This window comes from Aplysia californica, unplaced genomic scaffold, assembly GCF_000002075.1.
Source record: "Aplysia californica isolate F4 #8 unplaced genomic scaffold, AplCal3.0 scaffold00504, whole genome shotgun sequence".
In the NCBI taxonomy this organism is placed as follows: Eukaryota; Metazoa; Mollusca; class Gastropoda; order Aplysiida; family Aplysiidae; genus Aplysia; species Aplysia californica.
The window spans coordinates 187,822-209,846 of record NW_004797774.1 but is presented as its reverse complement, the minus strand read 5'-3'; the positions used below and the strand labels follow the sequence as shown (position 1 = coordinate 209,846).

The 22,025-nt window shown below is 41.6% G+C and overlaps 1 protein-coding gene across 1 annotated transcript in view; it reads left to right on the top strand.

Annotated features, from left to right (window-relative positions):
* The window catches only part of LOC101859124 (26S proteasome regulatory subunit 6B), a 29,932-nt gene extending 14,750 nt beyond the window's left edge, over positions 1-15,182 (top strand). The window contains exons 6-9 of the mRNA XM_005105971.3: positions 2,927-3,094; positions 5,767-5,843; positions 12,180-12,404; positions 14,810-15,182. Coding sequence (XP_005106028.1) covers positions 2,927-3,094; positions 5,767-5,843; positions 12,180-12,404; positions 14,810-14,923 — 584 coding nt within the window. The 3' untranslated portion in view covers positions 14,924-15,182. The remainder of the gene's footprint in view (positions 1-2,926; positions 3,095-5,766; positions 5,844-12,179; positions 12,405-14,809) is intronic.
* Positions 15,183-22,025: the final 6,843 nt, after the last annotated feature.

The window sequence follows — 22,025 nt, the reverse complement described above, 5'->3', positions numbered from 1 at the left end:
GTCTACTTGTACTCACCACTGGTCAGTTGTTGTGTCTACTTGTACTCACCACTGGTCAGTTGTTGTGTCTACTTGTACTCACCACTGGTCAGTTGTTGTGTCTACTTGTACTCACCACTGGTCAGTAGTTGTGTCTACTTGTACTCACCACTGGTCAGTTGTTGTGTCTACTTGTACTCACCACTGGTCAGTTGTTGTGTCTACTTGTACTCACCACTGGTCAGTTGTTGTGTCTACTTGTACTCACCACTGGTCAGTTGTTGTGTCTACTTGTACTCACCACTGGTCAGTTGTTGTGTCTACTTGTACTCACCACTGGTCAGTTGTTGTGTCTACTTGTACTCACCACTGGTCAGTTGTTGTGTCTACTTGTACTGAGAGAAAACAGAACTATGTACACGTTACTTGGTGTGGTATACAACAGAACCCATTACTCCATGTCGTTTAGAACAGAACTATGTACACGTTACTTGGTGTGGTATACAACAGAACTCATTACTCCATGTCGTTTAGAACAGAACTATGTACACGTTACTTGGTGTGGTATACAACAGAACTCATTACTCCATGTCGTTTAGAACAGAACTATGTACACGTTACTTGGTGTGGTATACAACAGAACTCATTACTCCATGTCGTTTAGAACAGAACTATGTACACGTTACTTGGTGTGGTATACAACAGAACTCATTACTCCATGTCGTTTAGAACAGAACAAATCTTTACTTCTAGTATCTATTTGTGGTGGCCGAATGTTGCTATTGAAAAGGCTTTTTAATGGCCGCATAGATCGACATGCGGTTTTCGCCAAAAGATTCTTTAAAATATACTCCAGATCACGACGCTCTTCGTTTTTTCAGTTTCGAGACAGTTTTGCAGCAAAAAGCTAAATTTCTTTATTTCGCCGATCGCTTTTGTAGGCCAACGCTTCTGTCTCTGGAATTTTAGAAAATCCGGAAGTGATATTTCACGAGGCGCATTTTGTTTTGAGAGTATAGATCTAGACCTTATAATTTTTTGCATCTCTCAAGATTTATTGCCCCTTTCCAGTAGAGTGTAAATATAGTAGGCCAATGACTTTTAGTTGATATTAAAGCACCGATCATTCCTTTCATCGAAAGGGGGCCCAGCTAGTTCTTTATAAAAGAACAGAACAAAAGGAGAAAAACTCATTACTTGATGTAGAATAGAACAAAACAGTTCATTACTTGATGTAGAATAGAACAAAACAGTTCATTACTTCATCTAGAATAGAACAAAACAGTTCATTACATCATCTAGCATAGAACAAAACAGTTCATTACTTGATGTAGAATAGAACAAAATAGTTAATTACATGATGTAGAATAGAACAAAATAGTTAATTACATCATTTAGCATAGAATAGAATAATTGACTCATTACTTTATGTAATCTAAAACAGATCAGTCAACCCCCCCCCCCCACCCCGGCAGTGCTACTGTTTCCTCATCCGTATTGTCGTCATTTTTCCTCTTCTTTTATATGTTTGTCCCTGTCTTGTGAACCGCTATTTCCGGGGTGCCTTGATAGCCGATACAGACTTACTGCTGTTGAAGCTAGAGAGGTGAGCAGAGTAAGCCTGATTCCCTTTTTAGACTTCTCTGTTGACATCCACCCTTTGGCACTCATATGACCTTATGCTGTGGCATGTGCCGTAAAACCTTACTAAAACAAATAAGATCAGTGGCCTGGCATAGTATAGCTCTTAGTGGGCTCCTTCAGCCTGTAGTACAGAGGAGAATGTGGTGTTTTCCTCTAAGTGGTCTTACCGACTGCAGTGTAAAGTCTAGCTCGCTCATAGGGAAATCTGTGGGGCGCAGAAATCTCTTTGTTGTGTATGAATTTCTGGTCTATATCTAAGGAGATAGCAAAGTTGGACAAATTGGTCCAAATTTTACATAAATTATGCCCCCTATACAAAACCACATGTGCACTGGGTTCATAAACGCTGAGATCTGCACATTTGGATTTTTGACTTTTTGTTTTTTTATCCCCCTCTGCTAGAAACCGGTTTTTCCCCAACTGAAATGCCTTTCCGCCTCTTTTGCTCTGCTATGGTCTACTACAAGTTCACCGTGACCTTACTTTGCAGAACGCGCACCAGCTATTTCATAATGTGTGAGAAGAGAAATTGCAGGACAATATCGAATACGTTCGGCTCACGTGGCCACAGACTCCCCACCTGCAACTATGTGTCAGCCTGATCTTCTGCTGAAAATTTCTGTGGAATATACATTAAACATTTCCTTGGCCTGCACAATTGCCCTTGGCTTATAGAGAGGTCTTTGGCCCACACTCTTATCATGCCATGCACCCCCCCCCCCCCCTCCATTTCTCTTTCTCTCTCTCCAATCACAGCACAATCCTTCAATAGACCAAAGTTGTGCCAGTGTTCTATAGTCGATCTGTCCCTGCTGAAGCCAGTTGTTTTCACTGTGTATGCATAGTTTATGTTGTGCATATTTTGAATGCAAAGAATATAGAGGCCTGAATGTCTGCTCACTATGTGCATACTAGACTGTGGTTTAATTTTAAACAATTTGGAGTGTGCTTGGAGAAAGGTCCCAGTTGTTGGCAGAGCTATTTTTGGGCAAGGAGACGAAAAAGCAAGAAAAATGTCATGTGGTTGAAAATGTAGTTCCGTAAGAAAAAGTATGCTTGGAGTGTAAAACAGGGTTCCCGCGGCCTCCTTCAATTTGATGTAGGTCCTTAAGAAAAAGTATGCTTGGAGTGTAAAACAGGGTTCCCACGGCCTCCTTGAATTTGATGGGAAGTTCATGACAGGAACCCTGGTTCAAATTGTGCTGGAGGCTTGGTCAGGATGTTCATACATACATTTAGGTAGTCAGACATCAACAATTTGGAAGATCTTATGTTTAACTCTGTTGTCGTTTAATGGTTTCAGCTGCTTTTATTCGAGTGGTGGGATCGGAATTTGTCCAGAAATATCTGGGGGAAGGTCCCCGAATGGTGAGAGACGTGTTCCGACTAGCAAAGGAAAATGCCCCTGCCATCATCTTCATTGATGAGATTGACGCAATTGCCACAAAGAGATTCGATGCTCAGACAGGAGGTAAGCTCGCCCTTTATCTCATTGGCCCACCTTTTTCTAGAGTTTTGTTCAACAAAAATATTTGTCAAGTAGCTAAGAGAGAATCAGTCAGGTGCTCAATATCGGAGAAAAAAAAAGGTGACTCTTATTCCTTTCCAGGGAAATGTATTCTTTCCTTGTCACTGTTTTATGAGCTGATGGTAGACCTTCATGTTTGGAACACCCTGACGGATCAGTTTGACACCAGCCGAAGTCTTACTGAGACAGTTATTAAAGCAGCGGGATAATGTAAAAGGCCGTATCCATACCTGCCAACCCTACAGAAAAAATCGGTATGTTACTGACTTTTTGGTCAAACTGCCGATCCACCGATTTTGAGAGATAAACCACCGACAAGCGCCCCACATGTCGTCTTCATTGCTGTAAAATTTCAGATCTTTTTGTGTAGTAGGCCTACACTTTACGTACCAATTTAAAATTACTTCCCATCCATTGATAAAACATTTGAGCAGGAAACTAGATCACGGACCCAACATGCGAGTCGCCGACATGCAAGAGGCGCGTGATCGCAAGACGGCATGTGATTGACTGCCTAAAACCAGAGGGTTTACAGTAATACAATGTTAAAACTGCTAAAGCTAAACAGGTCACCAATGACGTCATGCGGGATTTCCCGATACTGCTTTGCTAAGGTGTAGAGCGTGATCGGCCACAGTTCAAGCGATGTCGCGCAATTCAACATATTTTCATGCAAATTTTATATTAGTCTTAAAGATCCAAAGATAGATTTCGAAAAAGTGATAGCAGAACTAGATTCTGCACAAAAAATCACACGGAGATGCCAAGTTTCCATAGCTGCCAAGTAGTACGTAAAAAATGTGTTTAGTACGATTTTGGGGTTTGAGTACGGAAATCCATTTCGGCATTGGAAAATACGTTTTCAACTTTTCTCCTCTTAGTTTCTATACAAACTGGCTTCAAGCAAGAAAAATTTTTTAATTTATGACCGGATAGGCGAATGTAAATAAGTACGGGAGTCAACAAGACAGCGAGAGTAGTGTCCCCTCTATTAAACTGGAGGTCGACCTCCTTCCGCGAGTTGTGCCCCTTCTGTATTTTTTAAAAATTAATATTACTGAAAACCTGGCAACGATGACTTTCATTCATCTACTTCAGCTCATTACCGACTTAGGAACAGTTTTTCCTCCAAAGACACCAAGAAACCTCCCACTTTTGGGCAATATTTTCCTATCTATTATATATATATGAAAGTCACCCAAAATTTTGAAACAAAAAATCCCAATAACTTTTTAATTTATGACTGGGTTTTTTAAATTTAAAAACCAGTTCTTACAATTTACTCTTCTTTCAATTAAGCCGGATAAAAATTGAATTTTTCTGTAATTGCTAAATTTTGTGTTTTTTTGCTCTTTGTCATTTTCTACATTTGTTTGAAGTCGCAAACACACTCATGTATGTGTGGGTCAAAATAGTACTAAGGGTCCCCAATTAAGTATGCAGCAAGTGGTAATATAGCCAACTACAGATTCTTTAGGTCAACTACAGACTTTTGGACAAAAATTTGTGTCAACTACAGATTTTGTCCCTGGCAATGTTGGCAGGTGTGCGTATTCATAACATTCCCTAGCACTCTGATAGTGTAGAAAAGCTGTAATGGTAGCACTTTGACAATGTACAAGTTAATTGGTGTAGCATTTTGATGGTTAGAGAAGGTCATTATTTTGCTCTTACCAGTGTAAAAGGTCATTATTGTAGCTCTTACTGTGTAAAAGGTCATTATTGTAGCTCTTACCAGTGTAAAAGGTCATTATTGTAGCTCTTACTGTGTAAAAGGTCATTATTGTAGCTCTTACTGTGTAAAAGGTCATCATTGTAGCTCATAGCAGTGTAAAAGGTCATTATTGTAGCTCTTAGCAGTGTAAAAGGTCATTATTGTAGCTCTTACTGTGTAAAAGGTCATTATTGTAGCTCTTACTGTGTAAAAGGTCATTATTGTAGCTCTTACTGTGTAAAAGGTCATTATTGTAGCTCTTACCAGTGTAAAAGGTCATTTTTGTAGCTCTTACTGTGTAAAAGGTCATTATTGTAGCTCTTACTGTGTAAAAGGTCATTATTGTAGCTCTTAGCAGTGTAAAAGGTCATTATTGTAGCTCTTACTGTGTAAAAGGTCATTATTGTAGCTCTTACTGTGTAAAAGGTCATTATTGTAGCTCTTACCAGTGTAAAAGGTCATTATTGTAGCTCTTACTGTGTAAAAGGTCATTATTGTAGCTCTTACTGTGTAAAAGGTCATTATTGTAGCTCTTACTGTGTAAAAGGTCATTATTGTAGCTCTTACCAGTGTAAAAGGTCATTATTGTAGCTCTTACTGTGTAAAAGGTCATTATTGTAGCTCTTACTGTGTAAAAGGTCATTATTGTAGCTCTTAGCAGTGTAAAAGGTAATTATTGTGGCCCAGTGTCCATGGCACAGCAGAAAGGATATATGGTTTCACTCTTTTCTGTCATTTTGACAAGTTGTTTGGACATTTTGAAAATGGTCCAAAAGTCAGAGGTGAGTTAAAGGAAGGTGAAAAAAAGAATAGAACAAAATCCTTTCTGTGTGAGAGTTTGCTGTGTACAGCGAATGTAGCCCAGTATAGCCCTCATTCATTTTGTCTATTTTTTCTTCAGCGGATCGAGAGGTACAGAGAATTCTGCTAGAACTTTTGAACCAGATGGACGGCTTTGACCAGACTGTCAATGTCAAGGTTTGTTCCTTCCACCTTTATCTGTGCACTAATTGATCAAACCTCTCCCAGCGTCTGTGGTGTACTCTCTCGGCGTCTGTGGTGTACTCTCCCGTCGTCTGTGTGCTGTACTCTCCCTGCGTCTGTGGTGTACTCTACTGTGTGCTGTACTCTACTGTGTGCTGTACTCTACTGTGTGGTGTACTCTACTGTGTGCTGTACTCTACTGTGTGCTGTACTCTACTGTGTGCTGTACTCTACTGTGTGGTGTACTCTCCTGTGTGGTGTACTCTACTGTGTGCTGTACTCTCCTGTGTGCTGTACTCTACTGTGTGCTGTACTCTACTGTGTGTGCTGTACTCTACTGTGTGCTGTACTCTCCCGACGTCTGTGGTGTAATCTCCTGTGTGGTGTACTCTACTGTGTGCTGTACTCTACTGTGTGCTGTACTCTACTGTGTGGTGTACTCTCCTGTGTGGTGTACTCTACTGTGTGCTGTACTCTCCTGTGTGCTGTACTCTACTGTGTGCTGTACTCTACTGTGTGTGCTGTACTCTACTGTGTGTGCTGTACTCTACTGTGTGTGCTAGGGCTGTACCCCGGTAGCAAACCCGCTCGTGCTCACAAGCCCCTAGTTCAAGTCACAAGCCTCAAATGACTAGGTCAAATCATCAAATCAAATCACCAGCATGATAAGTTGAGTCTAGCGCAAACTGTAACCTCCTTGGTCTAGTCTAAACTTCAAGTCCACAGCAACTAGCAATCCGCGAAGCCACTCGTGTCAGGCCCCCTCATCATCTCCACCCTGCTTGCAATCCGCGAAGCCACTTACGTCTGAAAAAGAGAGAGGGGGGAGAGTGAGAGATCTCGCCCACAGAGTCACTGCGCGGCGTGGCGCTGTAGTTTACTCGATTAATCGAGGCCTGCGCAAGCCTCAAGTCCCGTCCGCTGCCACAGGCCCCACAATTCACACAGTACTGATTTGCGCTAGGCTTACAGATTTGCCCCAGGACAAGCTCCAAACCTGACCTGCTGACTTGTACTGTCTCGATACACCGAGCGAGCGGCACGGGCTCGATGGCGTAGGACCGTCTTGATTTCGACAAGACAGTCCGATGTGTTCAAACAGCAAGACAGTACTGCCCGCTGTGTGAACTTTGAACCGTGGAGGAAGGGAGAGGCTGGGCTTGTTTTGGTGCAAGGCGTAGAGAGCTGAAGTTATTTTTAACTTCCCGCCGTTGATCAGCTAAGCGAATGGATAAGTGAGAGGGAGCGTGGTATTGTAGTAACAGAGACCTAGGTTTCTGATAATAATAAGAATAAGTAGACTTAGATTACCCTAGAATGGAGAACTCCAGGGGTCGTTGTGATTGGCTTTTGTATCGTATGTATGTAACCTATTTTGTAGATGTGTTACACTCACAGTGACATAATACAGAACATTTAGGAGACGGGCTAGGCCTACTTCAACCCAATGTCAGGGCCAACCTGGGCTGAGAGGGAACAACGCCCCAGCAGAAAGACGGAGGTTCTCAGTAAAATTTCTCCCCATACGGGAATCGAACTGAGGTCTTTTGCGTGCGACGATGAAGCGCTTGGCTCGTGCACATTAAAAATATACAGGCCTTAACATCATAAGAATAGCCGATCCAATATTAATTTTTAAGTGCATTAAATAGAGCTTTTTGTTGTTTACAACCGAACTATGAAAAAAACAACAACCGATCTTGCACTTTTGGTGCAAGCCTCTCAACGCAAATAACCAGAGAATCTATAATATGTACTGAGCCCACTGCCACGAGAGTTCGCGACGTCACGACACAGTACAGCAGGACTGTCCGCGAGTCACAACTCACCGGAAGTTCACTCCGGTAGCAAGCGGGAGGCAAATCAAACCACAAGCCTGCTCGCAAGACTATAGCGCAAGACTTCCGCTGCTTTACAAGCCTTCGATTAACCGAGCAGAATCCAGCCCTAGTGTGTGCTGTACTCTACTGTGTGCTGTACTCTACTGTGTGCTGTACTCTCTCGGCGTCTGTGCTGTACTCTACTGTGTGTGGTCTACTGTGTGGTGTACTCTACTGTGTGGTGTACTCTCCTGGCGTCTGTGGTGTACTCTCCTGGCGTCTGTGGTGTACTCTCCTGTGTGGTGTACTCTACTGTGTGGTGTACTCTCCTGGCGTCTGTGGTGTACTCTCCTGTGTGTGGTGTACTCTACTGTGTGGTGTACTCTCCTGGCGTCTGTGGAATAACCTTTCAGGACGCTCTTGTTGTTATGAATGACCTGAGGTTCGAAAGGGGATATCGGTCAATTTCCGAATGTTTTACACTCAAATTGTTCTTTGTACCTGCACAATTGTATTTAAAACTATCAAACAAGCTTATTTTTTATCAGGTAGTATCATTTCATACAAAATCAAGCTCATTTGAAGGATTTTGTATACAAAAATGGAAGTCTTGTTTCCTGACTATCCTTTCGAGCTCCTCATGTCTAAGTGGGTCAATTTCTTCTATAATTTCATTGGACGAACATCTAGAGCTACCAACTTGGCATGTTTTGAATGAGACGTATGCCTTGATTACGAACCTACGCAGGTGGTTCTAGAAGAAGCCACAAACACACACAAACTCAAGCAGACTGACACACACACACTTGACCTGCGTGAATGGGGATCTGACTCAGGACCCGAATGACACGTAAGAGGATGCGCGTGCGCTGAGCCAGGGGCTACACTGATTCGGGACCAGAACGTAGGCGAGGTGCCGAAATAGGCTTATCGGGCTACATAAACCCGGCTCCTGCAGGACGAGGGTTAATTGGTACATTTTGTAAAGCCGGTATTTTACATATTTTTTGTAAAAAGTAATCTTTAAACATTTTGACAGTATTTTTAAAAGCTTTCTATTTAAACGCCAAAGGCCAAATATATACCACGGGAAAGCCCTTTGAAAGCTGTACAGTTCTCCGCCAATGAAAAGACGGTATTTAATTATCCCTCGTTCCGCGAAGCATTTGAATGCACACATGTCAATTTTTTAACCGGCGACCACGCATTCCGACCGAGAGGGTCTTCGCTTTCGTCGGCGATTCTCCAGCTCCTAATAATCGGACATATAAACAACTTACACCATTGTAATGAGGAAAAGCTGAACTTTTACAAGGTGTACGGCATTTGGTGATTTATAGCGAAAGAGCAAAGAAACAGCGATCGGAATTACACAGATTTCACCGATATCACACGGTCAGAAGGCCGTGAGTGCCCGCGAGGCTGTGTTTACGCTATCTAATATGAGACATGGAAGCCTTTTGCTATTTATATTAGAAAAATGTGAGACGTGGAAGCTTTTTGCTATTTATATGAGAAAAATGTGAGACGTGGAAGCTTTTTGCTGTTTGATAAATCATGTCAGCCCTTGGTGATACACCGTCAATGGGTACAACATTGACAGAATTGTCTGGAGTGGCATGTGTCTTGCCAGTCTCTGAATGCTCTGACAGAAATCTGCCATCATGTTGCATCCCATTGGCCGTAATAGCTCTCTCTCTCATGATATTAATGTCTTGATAACATTTTTCACCTGACTCATTACTGTGCTAAGGTTTTGAGGTAATTGGTCAAATTGACTCATAAAAACTACAAACCATGTGGCAAGTTTCTGGGTTGATTCTTTGAAGCCCCTGTTCAAATTGAGTTTCAACGGTATGATTAATCGTGAGTTGTATCCATAGGCTACTAGACACTGCCTTTTTTTATGTGGGTTTTTTTTTTTAAGGGACATACTGTCTATGGTACTGCCAGATTTTTTATAGATTTACTCCGCACAAATACACATAATGGTTGATTTGTAAGAAATTGTCAAGTCTTCTGTTTTTCTCAATTTTGGTAGTAATTTTTTAAACTTTATATTTTTCTAACATTTTGGTTTATTTCTTTCATATTGACAACTTTGAGGTCTCCTTGGTTGAATTTTGTTAGTTCAAAGTTTTATGAAAATTGTGGCAAAGATGATTGAGTTACTGCTGTTTCCTTGGGTTGTCCTGTTCTTTCAATGATGGAAAATGAAATAGCAGGGAGAAGCTACCATGCCCTCCAAGCCTTGTGTTTCTCTTTATTTCTATCATGTGTTTAGATGGTGGATTCTTAGGTTACATGGCTCTAACCACTGGTTAACCTTATCCCTACGCCCTGGGGTCTTTTTGTACCCATGGGCTTGTATTCTTAACATTTTAGAATACTTCTAGTGTGAGGATCTCTTTGAAACTTTCAGTATTTCTCAAAAAATCATTTTGACAGACTGCTATGCAAAGCGTACAGATTGGATTAACGAGTAAATTTCCTCTTTGGGAAGTGGTGGCACAGAGTTCCCCACGTCATATGGATACGATAGGAAAACACGACGTACGGGTAGGGTTAAGTGGTGGCACGGAGTTCTCCACATCGTATGGATACAATAGGAAAACACGACGTACGGGTAGGGTTAAGTGGTGGCACGGAGTTCTCCACGTCGTATGGATACGATAGGAAAACACGACGTACGGGTAGTGTTAAGTGATGGCAGAGTTCCCACGTCGTATGGATACGATAGGAAAACACGACGTACGGGTAGGGTTAAGTGGTGGCAGAGTTCCCACGTCGTATGGATACGATAGGAAAACACGACGTACGGGTAGGGTTAAGATACTTAATAAAACCAGGGGCCACATCTTTCTACTGTATGTCCTCTTCACAAAGGTTATGATCGAATATTCTATTACTTTAAGTAAACATTCAGGGAAATCAAACACATTGTTTTCATCAGCACAAGTGCGATATCTGTATTATTGCTTTTAGAATGACGAGAGTTGTTTTTTCAGGATTGAACCGTCTTGTAGTTAAATATCTTAATTATTTACAGCTAGTTGCTTTTAATGAGTCACTTTGCTGATCTGTTGTGTAGTTACTGTTTACAGGTGTCTGTATATAGTCACTTTGCTGATCTGTTGTGTAGTTACTGTTTACAGGTGTCTGTATATAGTCACTTTGCTGATCTGTTGTGTAGTTACTGTTTACAGGTGTCTGTATATAGATTAGTTGGCACAAGATGGCAGCTGTAACTTTCACTATGTTGGTGATAAATGACTACTGTGTGTGAGGTGTGTGTGATAAATGACTACTGTGTGTCGTGTGTGTGATAAATGACTACTGTGTCGTGTGTGTGTGATAAATGACTACTGTGTGAGGTGTCTGTGATAAATGACTACTGTGTGTCGTGTGTGTGATAAATGACTACTGTGTGTGATAAATGACTACTGTGTGTGAGGTGTGTGTGATAAATGACTACTGTGTGTGAGGTGTGTGTGATAAATGACTACTGTGTGTGAGGTGTGTGTGATAAATGACTACTGTGTGTCGTGTCTGTGATAAATGACTACTGTGTGTCGTGTGTGTGATAAATGACTACTGTGTGAGGTGTCTGTGATAAATGACTACTGTGTGTCGTGTCTGTGATAAATGACTACCGTGTGTCGTGTCTGTGACAAATGACTACTGTGTGTCGTGTCTGTGATAAATGGCTACTGTGTGTCGTGTGTGATAAATGACTACTGTGTCGCGTGTGTGTGATAAATGACTACTGTGTGTCGTGTGTGTGATAAATGACTACTGTGTGAGGTGTCTGTGATAAATGACTACTGTGTGTCGTTTGTTACTTAAAAGTTGTTTTAGATCACAAATGTATTTACACCGAATTTGAATATTTTAACTTTTTAGCATTTTAAAGTAAATTAGTTAGCCAGTCGTGAAGTGAACTTTCGCAGAGGTGAACAACTTGTGTTTCATGCGCTCATATGACCTTAGCAGTTGCGAGCGCCGTAAAACCTTATACTATACATACATGTGTGTCGTGTGTGTGATAAATGACTACTGTGTCGTGTGTGTGATAAATGACTGCTGTGTGTGAGGTGTGTGTGATAAATGACTACTGTGTGTCGTGTCTGTGATAAATGACTACTGTGTGTCGTGTCTGTGATAAATGACTACTGTGTGTCGTGTCTGTGATAAATGACTACTGTGTGTCGTGTCTGTGATAAATGGCTACTGTATGTCGTGTGTGTGATAAATGACTACTGTGTCGCGTGTCTGTGATAAATGACTACTGTGTCGTGTCTGTGATAAATGACTACTGTGTGAGGTGTGTGATAAATGACTACTGTGTGAGGTGTGTGATAAATGACTACTGTGTGAGGTGTGTGTGATAAATGACTACTGTGTGTCGTGTGTGTGATAAATGACTACTGTGTGTCGTGTGTGTGTGATAAATGACTACTGTGTGTCATGTCTGTGATAAATGACTACTGTGTGTCGTGTGTCTTTACAGGTGATCATGGCCACCAACAGAGCAGACACTCTGGATCCCGCGTTGCTTCGGCCCGGTCGTTTGGACAGAAAGATTGAGTTTCCTTTGCCTGACCGGCGGCAGAAGCGTCTGATCTTCTCCACCATCACGGGCAAGATGAACCTGAGCGACGAGGTGGACCTAGAGGACTATGTGGCACGGCCAGACAAGATCAGCGGAGCCGACATCAACGCCATCTGTCAGGAGGTCAGGGGTTACAATCTGTTTCTCTAAGCTCACTCAACCCTAACCAGTACAGAAAGAATCCTGGTGTTTCCTCTATGCTGGCCAGTTTGGCACTTTTCACTTCTTCAGGAATGTCTCTTAACACATTACACCCTGAGGGCCTGGACGGGAAGTCCATTGTTAGATCCTAAGGGCCTGGACGGGAAGTCCATTGTTAGATCCTAAGGGCCTGGACGGGGAGTCCATTGTTAGATCCTGAGGGCCTGGACGGGGAGTCCATTGTTTGATCCTAAGCAAGGGGAAGGAACCCACCTCCCGTGAATACTAGCCTTTAAAAAACACATTTTAAAAATACTAAACAAATTCCAAAAATCCTGAAAAAATAAAAGTTAAAAAGAAAATTGTTGGAAATCGGGGTGTCCGACCCGTCACTCTCACTCTCAGCCTCGCGGTCGGGCCCTAGATCTAGATCTAAATTCTATAAGTTCTCCGTCTGATCAATCGGAATCGCCCCAAACTCTTCCTAAAACGTTTTCATCAAAATCTGAGCCATCTGATTTGTCACATGCTCGTTTTTGCTCAAATTCATCGTTATTTCCGTTTTCGAACTCAATTGTGTCGCTTTTCAACAAGTCGAGGCACTTTCGAAGTGTCGGTAACGCGATCGCACTTCGATCAGCTCTAATACTAAAACTACTGGCCCGAAAAATTTTGTTTCGGTATCAAACGAAAGAAGAAACTTTTTGCTATACTATGCAAATCAAAATCCCGGCCCCAGAGTCTCGTCAAGGCGAGACTTTCGTTTCTAAAGACACTGGGTCGCCACGGGCGGTTCCGGGCGAGTCAGGGTGGAGCGCGTAAGGGAATTCCCGGGCGATCCCGGGCGAGTTAAGGTGTAATGTGTTAACTGTGATGAGCCTGAGCCATGTTTAGCCCAGCAACTATCACGCTCGGACAGTTTGGGGGGACTTGACCCACTAAAACACTCAAAGCTATCACAAGTTTTTTTTCAATTGCAAAAAAAAAAAGAAAACAGACCGGTCGATCGTTATAGCTGTCTGGTGGTGTCTCATGACTATAGGACTGGTCGATCGTTATAGCTGTCTGGTGGTGTCTCATGACTATAGGACTGGTCGATCGTTATAGCTGTCTGGTGGTGTCTCATGACTATAGGACTGGTCGATCGTTATAGCTGTCTGGTGGTGTCTCATGACTATAGGACTGGTCGATCGTTATAGCTGTCTGGTGGTGTCTCATGACTATAGGACTGGTCGATCGTTATAGCTGTCTGGTGGTGTCTCATGACTATAGGACTGGTCGATCGTTATAGCTGTCTGGTGGTGTCTCATGACTATAACACTGATCAATCATTACTGATGTCTGATTTTGTCTCATGACTATAAGACAGGTCAGTAATTACAGCCGTCTAGTGGGTGGTTGGCGGGTAATCTGATGTAGTTTGCTCCTTCTTTCCTTTAAAAAAATCTATCGTCTTTATCTCCCCTCCTTCTTTTTATTGTTTGTCACTCTCTTGTTACACCTCTAATCTTTCTGCACTTATATGACCTTATTGTGTTGCAAGTGCCGTAAAACTCTTACTAAAACTAAACAGCTGTCAGGTGTTGCGCCATGGCTATAAGACTGGTCAGTCATTTCTGTGGTCTGGTGTTGTACCATGATGCTAATGTTGTGTTCCCCTTGTGTGTCACAGGCTCCCATGATGTTGTACCATGATGCTAATGTTGTGTTCCCCTTGTGTTTCACAGGCTGGCATGATGTTGTACCATGATGCTAATGTTGTGTTCCCCTTGTGTGTCACAGGCTCCCATGATGTTGTACCATGATGCTAATGTTGTGTTCCCCTTGTGTTTCACAGGCTCCCATGATGTTGTACCATGATGCTAATGTTGTGTTCCCCTTGTGTTTCACAGGCTGGCATGATGTTGTACCATGATGCTAATGTTGTGTTCCCCTTGTGTGTCACAGGCTCCCATGATGTTGTACCATGATGCTAATGTTGTGTTCCCCTTGTGTTTCACAGGCTCCCATGATGTTGTACCATGATGCTAATGTTGTGTTCCCCTTGTGTTTCACAGGCTGGCATGATGTGGTACCATGATGCTAATGTTGTGTTCCCCTTGTGTGTCACAGGCTCCCATGATGTTGTACCATGATGCTAATGTTGTGTTCCCCTTGTGTTTCACAGGCTGGCATGATGTTGTACCATGATGCTAATGTTGTGTTCCCCTTGTGTTTCACAGGCTCCCATGATGTTGTACCATGATGCTAATGTTGTGTTCCCCTTGTGTTTCACAGGCTCCCATGATGTTGTACCATGATGCTAATGTTGTGTTCCCCTTGTGTTTCACAGGCTGGCATGATGTTGTACCATGATGCTAATGTTGTGTTCCCCTTGTGTTTCACAGGCTGGCATGCAGGCAGTTCGGGAAAACCGCTATGTGGTTCTGGCTAAGGACTTTGAGAAAGGATACAAGAACAACATCAAGAAGGACGAGACAGAACATGAATTTTATAAATAAACCTAGTTCTGTGTCATGTTACGTATCTCATATACTTTTCTGCAGATGTGATCTGTTTCATTTGCTTTTGTTTGCTTTTTTTTAAAGGAGGGGAGAGGATGGAAATGAAGAATGGAGGGGGAATGTAGAACTTGAAATATCAGTTGTACATGTGGCTAGTATGTGGTTCAGGTATTGAAGGATTGCCCTTGTGGAGACGTATGTGCAAAAAATTTAATGTGTTTTGCTTTCAAATAAATTGAGATAAAAAATGCTGTAAGTCTAGATTGTTTGTGTTATCTGTAGTGTGGTAGGTTTGTCATGTAAACGGCGATGAGACTTGTGTTATCTGTAGTGTGGTAGGTTTGTCATGGAAAAGATGATGAGACTTGTGTTATCTGTAGTGTGGTAGGTTTGTCATGGAAAAGGTGATGAGGCTTGTGTTATCTCTAGTGTGGTAGGTTTGTCATGGAAAAGATGATGAGGCTTACAAGTTACTGGGCTTTACTTGACCCTTCTGCTGTCTGGGCTAATTTAATTTGCTGTAATGGAGTGTCTATTTCCGATCCATTCCTCCACTGTTTTACCCTAGAACTAGAACTGTCCGTGCATTTTCCTGTGCTGCCAGCTGGTGTTTGTCTGTTTGCCAATAGGTCAGAAAAGGTTCACAGTGCTTAGGGGGTAGCTTGAAACCCACATAATCATACATTTTCTGGAAGTATATTGAATGAGCTTCGATCATTAAGTAGGTAGCGTAAACATGGCCTCGCGGCCTTCCGACCTGGTGGTATCGGTAAAATCGGGGTAATTCCGATCGCTGTTTCTTTGCTCTTTCGCTATAAATCACCAAATGCCGTATACCTTGTAAAAGTTCAGCTTTTCCTCGTTACAATGGTGTAAGTTGTTTATATGTCCGATTATTAGGAGCTGGAGAATCGCCGACGAAAGCGAAGCCCCTCGCGGTCGGAATGCGACGTCGGCCGGTTGAAAAATTGAAACGCGTGCATTGAAATGTTTCGCGGAACGAGGGATGATTAAATACCGTCTTTTCATTGGCGGAGAACTGTAGAGCTTTAAACGGTCTTTCCCGTGATATAAGTTTAGCCTTTGGTGTCTTTAAAATACCGTCAAAATGTTTAAAGATCCCTTTTTACACAAAATATGTATAATACCGACTTATAACAGGTATCAATTAACTCATTCACTACGCCGAGCCGTGGGGGGGCGGCGCGGCTCAAGTGCCGTCAGTACGTTAAGCCGCCCCCAGCGGCTCGAGAACCGACGTTCAATTTTAGCTTGGTTTCTATTCCAATCCACTCATCTATGTTAAAATAAAGGTCATAATATAAAGTTGACTTCCGGGTCAAGCGTTTCCACCGAAAATCGGAAGTTTTGATTCAGTTTTGAAACATGATTTCGTAGTTTATTCGACTTTGTTTTATCGCGAAGCCCAAATTATATCCCAGACACCAGTCTTAGTACTTTTACACAACAAAATGTATAATTATTTTGCTCACTAAAGAAGTTTAGGACTCTTCTTTATAATATTGATACTATTGGACGCAAATTGCCGGTGCACTGTAATTGAGAAATCAATATTTTTGAGTGCTAGATCTAGGCCTAGATCTAAATTGTCCAAATATATTTTTCTCCCCAAAATCACTACTTTTGGGTGAAATATATCAAAAAGTACCACTCAAGACATGTATAGGTTTATTTCAAATGCAATTCTGAATAATTCCATATAAGTTACGCGTATTTTTTTCTGTTTGTGATCCTTTTTTCAAAATTATTTTAAAAATTATTTTTTTTCAATATCGGATGTTATGATCCAAATGTACAAATATTATGGAATGTATGTAAATAACTGCACATTTTTCAATATTTTCCTGTTCTATATACAGTTATGGTTATTTTGAGGTATCATTTGACTAGGTGCAAACATGTTTTTTTAGTTTCACCTGAGATGTTTTTTTTTTTTTTTTTTCCAATTTTATCCGCATCCAATCACAATTGTGTTGCATAATCGCCTCTTACAGGAACCAAAGTTGAAAAATACGCAAATAAATCATGCAGGTGTATTCTACAAACCATACTGAAATGTTGGTATATGATATGTTGATATTTATTTGAATTTATGGCCCCCAAGACCTGTGAACTGCGCACTAGTCATCATCTCATTTCGCCCTCCCGAAAAGAATTCGTCCACAAGCCGAAAATAATACGTAGCGAATGAGTTAAAAGATCAGCTCATTTTCTATTAGAACAAAGTTATTAACTTGGAATTATTTTTCATCAATCCTTCCGCGAGACTCGGAAAGCATGTGACCCGGCATGCGGGGTACAGTATAGAGCCGACTCGCTCGCCGCAGGGGCCAGTGCGCCGCCGCCGGGTCAACGCTCGGTGTTTTGGTCGAAATAACGACAGATCATCGTGTTTGAGGCGATAAAATACTGATTTTTAAAGGTCTCAGTCTTGAAAAAAATTAGGCTCCATATGTTTGTTATAGTGATTGTACTCTGTTAATGTGGAGATGTTTAGTGCACTTGGTACTTTTTTTATTTTCTGTCAAACATTGGGTTGCAGCCGGTGACTGACTTTAACAAATTTGATCAAATTTTAAACAACTACAATTTTCTTAAAAATTGACGGAGAGGTTAAAGAATGGTACCAAAATGCTCAGTGGATATAGGCCTTTCAAACGGAACAGATAAATTTGGCATACAGCTAGTTTGAAAATTTAGTTTCTGGTACCTACATTAAGAGCTTTCTTTTTATTTTGAAGTGACCTTGACCTTTGTTGACGTATGACTTTTTTGTGAAAATTTGTCTTCAAACGGTAGAAATGTATCCGAACTTGCTGAAAAACGGAAGTGGATGCAGTTCTTCATATAATGGGAATGCTCAGTACTAAAAAGTGATAGTGTGATGTCATTAGATGTACAAACGGCACATTGAAACTGCCATAATAGCACAGCAGTGGCTCACGACTATTGCAGGAAAAGAGACAAAAGAAATACAATTACAATATTTGTGTGAGCTATAAATGACCGTTTTGGTTTTTTGGTCTTCCTCTTTCTCAACTTTTGTCAATGCTCAAGTTGGTTGATCAAGTTGGTTGATCAGGGTATTGTCAATGCTCAAGTTGGTTGATCAAGTTTGTTGATCAGGGTATTGTCAATGCTCAAGTTGGTTGATCAAGTTTGTTGATCAGGGTATTGCCAATGCTCAAGTTGGTTGATCAGGGTATTGTCAATGCTCAAGTTGGTTGATCAAGTTTGTTGATCAGGGTATTGTCAATGCTCAAGTTGGTTGATCAAGTTTGTTGATCAGGGTATTGTCAATGCTCAAGTTGGTTGATCAGGGTATTGTCAATGCTCAAGTTGGTTGATCAGGGTATTGTCAATGCTCAAGTTGGTTGATCAGGGTATTGTCAATGCTCAAGTTGGTTGATCAAGTTTGTTGATCAGGGTATTGCCAATGCTCAAGTTGGTTGATCAGGGTATTGTCAATGCTCAAGTTGGTTGGTCAAGTTTGTTGATCAGGGTATTGTCAATGCTCAAGTTAGTTGATCAGGGTATTGTCAATGCTCAAGTTTGTTGATCAAGTTTGTTGATCAGGGTATTGTCAATGCTCAAGTTGGTTGATCAAGTTTGTTGATCAGGGTATTGTCAATGCTCAAGTTAGTTGATCAAGGTATTGTCAATGCTCAAGTTGGTTGATCAAGTTTGTTGATCAGGGTATTGTCAATGCTCAAGTTGGTTGATCAAGACTGGGCTATCAGGTAGGAATTTTCCAAACTGCCTTCAAAGTTCACTCAAGATATGCTCTATTCTAGGACATGATATCTCAACACTGAGGGTGAACAAGATATGCTCCATTCTAGGACATGATACCTCTACACTGAGAGTGAACGAGATATGCTCCATTCTAGGACATGATACCTCTACACTGAAAGTGAACAAGATATGCTCCATTCTAGGACATGATACCTCTACACTGAAAGTGAACGAGATATGCTCCATTCTAGGACATGATACCTCTACACTGAAAGTGAACGAGATATGCTCCATTCTAGGACATGATACCTCTACACTGAGAGTGAACGAGATATGCTCCATTCTAGGACATGATACCTCTACACTGAAAGTGAACGAGATATGCTCCATTCTAGGACATGATACCTCTACACTGAGAGTGAACGAGATATGCTCCATTCTAGGACATGATACCTCTACACTGAAAGTGAACGAGATATGCTCCATTCTAGGACATGATACCTCTACACTGAAAGTGAACGAGATATGCTCCATTCTAGGACATGATACCTCTACACTGAGAGTGAACGAGATATGCTCCATTCTAGGACATGATACCTCTACACTGAGAGTGAACGAGATATGCTCCATTCTAGGACATGATACCTCTACACTGAAAGTGAAAGTGAGGAAGATAACTGTACTGATAACAACAAATAACAACAGATAACAACTGTACTGATAACAACAAATAACAACAGATAACAACTGTACTGATAACAACAAATAACAACAGATAACAACTGTACTGATAACAACAGATAACAACTGTACTGATAATAACAAATAACAACTGTACTGATAACAACAAATAACAACAGATAACAACTGTTCTGATAACAACAAATAACAACTGTACTGATAACAACAGATAACAGCAGATAACCTGCTCTGATAACAACAGATAACAACTGTACTGATAATAGCAAATAACAACAGACAACAACAAAATAACAACAAATATCAACACAAACGTCCTAATTTAATTTAGTTTTTTTCCCGATAAATTGTTACTTTCGATTTTGAGCAATTCTCAAAAGGTGGTCCAAGTTGCACTGGGTTTGAGATATGAGCTCTACTGGGCCTCTCCCTAGTGTTACCAATGAATGGTTGATATCCAGATGCCAAGAACTGAATGATGAAACTTGCATAGCAGTTTCAGGGCTCTGTGTTGTGTATTTTTTGTGTTATGTGCCTATACAGACAAAAATTGGAACTAAAAATGTTACATTGACTGGGCTGGGGAACTTATTCATTCTGCCCTTGTCCACATCAATGTCAGGTTGTATTTTGTGGTGCTTTCCCAAAAAGAGACTACCAAGACCTACAGAACAAGCCAAGAACCATGCTGTTTATCAAGACCTACAGAACAAGCCAAGAACCATGCTGTTTATCAAGACCTACAGAACAAGCCAAGAACCATGCTGTTTAGGTATTTTGTATTTGATTGGTGATGATTTAAACTTTCCGTAGTCGGCCGTGATGCTGTCAGTCATCAACAAGGTCACATTCAAGGTATCCATTACTTCACTTAAAATTGTCTTTGAGCACTTTCTATGGCTCTATAACTTTATTTATTTAATTTGACAATTAAAACATGGACAGAGAACTTAATTGAAGCTGGGATTTTCAGTGGGCTCCTCTCTCTGTCAGTCACTTCATCACAGCCGACCATCGACTGGTATCTCCGAGCGATTAACACGTGCATGATTTTCTCGGTACACTTTTGAACCCCTGAACCTAGAGTTCCTGCCAGATGTTGATTTCCTCAGTCTGATCAGGAGGAGAAGCCAGAGGGTAAGTCATGTTCGTTGTGTGTCATCAAATTCCAACCATCACGACCGACCAACACATCACAACCAACAATAATTCAATGCTCTTGGCACAACACTGAAAGTCATTTCGCTTGGTTTATTTTCAGTTTTATTTCCCTTAGTTTTCCACGTGTTTCATCCAGGTTCTAATGCATGTTTACACTATCCTCCCAGGTCATAAATGGCTTTTGATTGAAAAATGACGGACACAGACAGGTCTGTCATTATCACAACCGACCAAATAAACGTTTTTTGTACAAAAGTAGATGGTTTTAGGTTTCCAAGGTGTTGTATCGATAATCGGGTGCTATCCGCAGTTCACCGGGGCACATGCCATTGTGTTTATGGGAAAAGATGATAGTGCCTGAAGCAATTAACAGTTGGCCGTGATGGACATTGATTACAGAACTCATTAATTAAATCATGCTCAACTTCTGTAGCCTCTGTGCTGGGTTTGAACTAGAACAACGGTTGAAACATCTAGATCTATCATTTAGATTTGACAGATATTACTTTTCTATGTCTAGAACCTTCTAAATCTAGCTAGTAATTGCAGATAGAGACCTTTAACTTTAGAAAGTCCAGGTCCAAAGTCACATCTTAAAAAGTCTTAAATCGTAAGGCATGACTGTGGGAAGGGTGTCTTTGCATTAGAAATTCTTCTCATGGTCGACTGTTAGAAATTTGATGTCCCTTACTTTTTGGTATGTTTCTTCTGCGCCACAATGATCCGGAACGATAGGAGGCTTAGAGAGAGAGAGAGAAACTGTATGACCAGCGGTGACAGAGAGAGAGAGAGAGAGAGAAACTGTATGACCAGCAGTTACAGAGAGAGAGAGAGAGAGACTGTATGACCAACGGTGACAGAGAGAGAGAGAGACTGTATGACCAACGGTGACAGAGAGAGAGAGAAACTGTATGACCAGCGGTGACAGAGAGAGAGAAACTGTATGACCAGCGGTGACAGAGAGAGAGAAACTGTATGACCAGCGGTGACAGAGAGAGAGAGAAACTGTATGACCAGCGGTGACAGAGAGAGAGAGAGACTGTATGACCAGCGGTGACAGAGAGAGAGAGAGACTGTGTGACCAGCGGTGACAGAGAGAGAGAGAGAGACTGTATGACCAGCGGTGACAGAGAGAGAGAGACTGTATGACCAGCGGTGACAGAGAGAGAGAGACTGTATGACCAGCGGTGACAGAGAGAGAGAAACTGTATGACCAGCGGTGACAGAGAGAGAGAAACTGTATGACCAGCGGTGACAGAGAGAGAGAGAAACTGTATGACCAGCGGTGACAGAGAGAGAGAGAAACTGTATGACCAGCGGTGACAGAGAGAGAGAGAGACTGTATGACCAGCGGTGACAGAGAGAGAGAGAGACTGTATGACCAGCGGTGACAGAGAGAGAGAGACTGTATGACCAGCGGTGACAGAGAGAGAGAGACTGTATGACCAGCGGTGACAGAGAGAGAGAGAGACTGTATGACCAG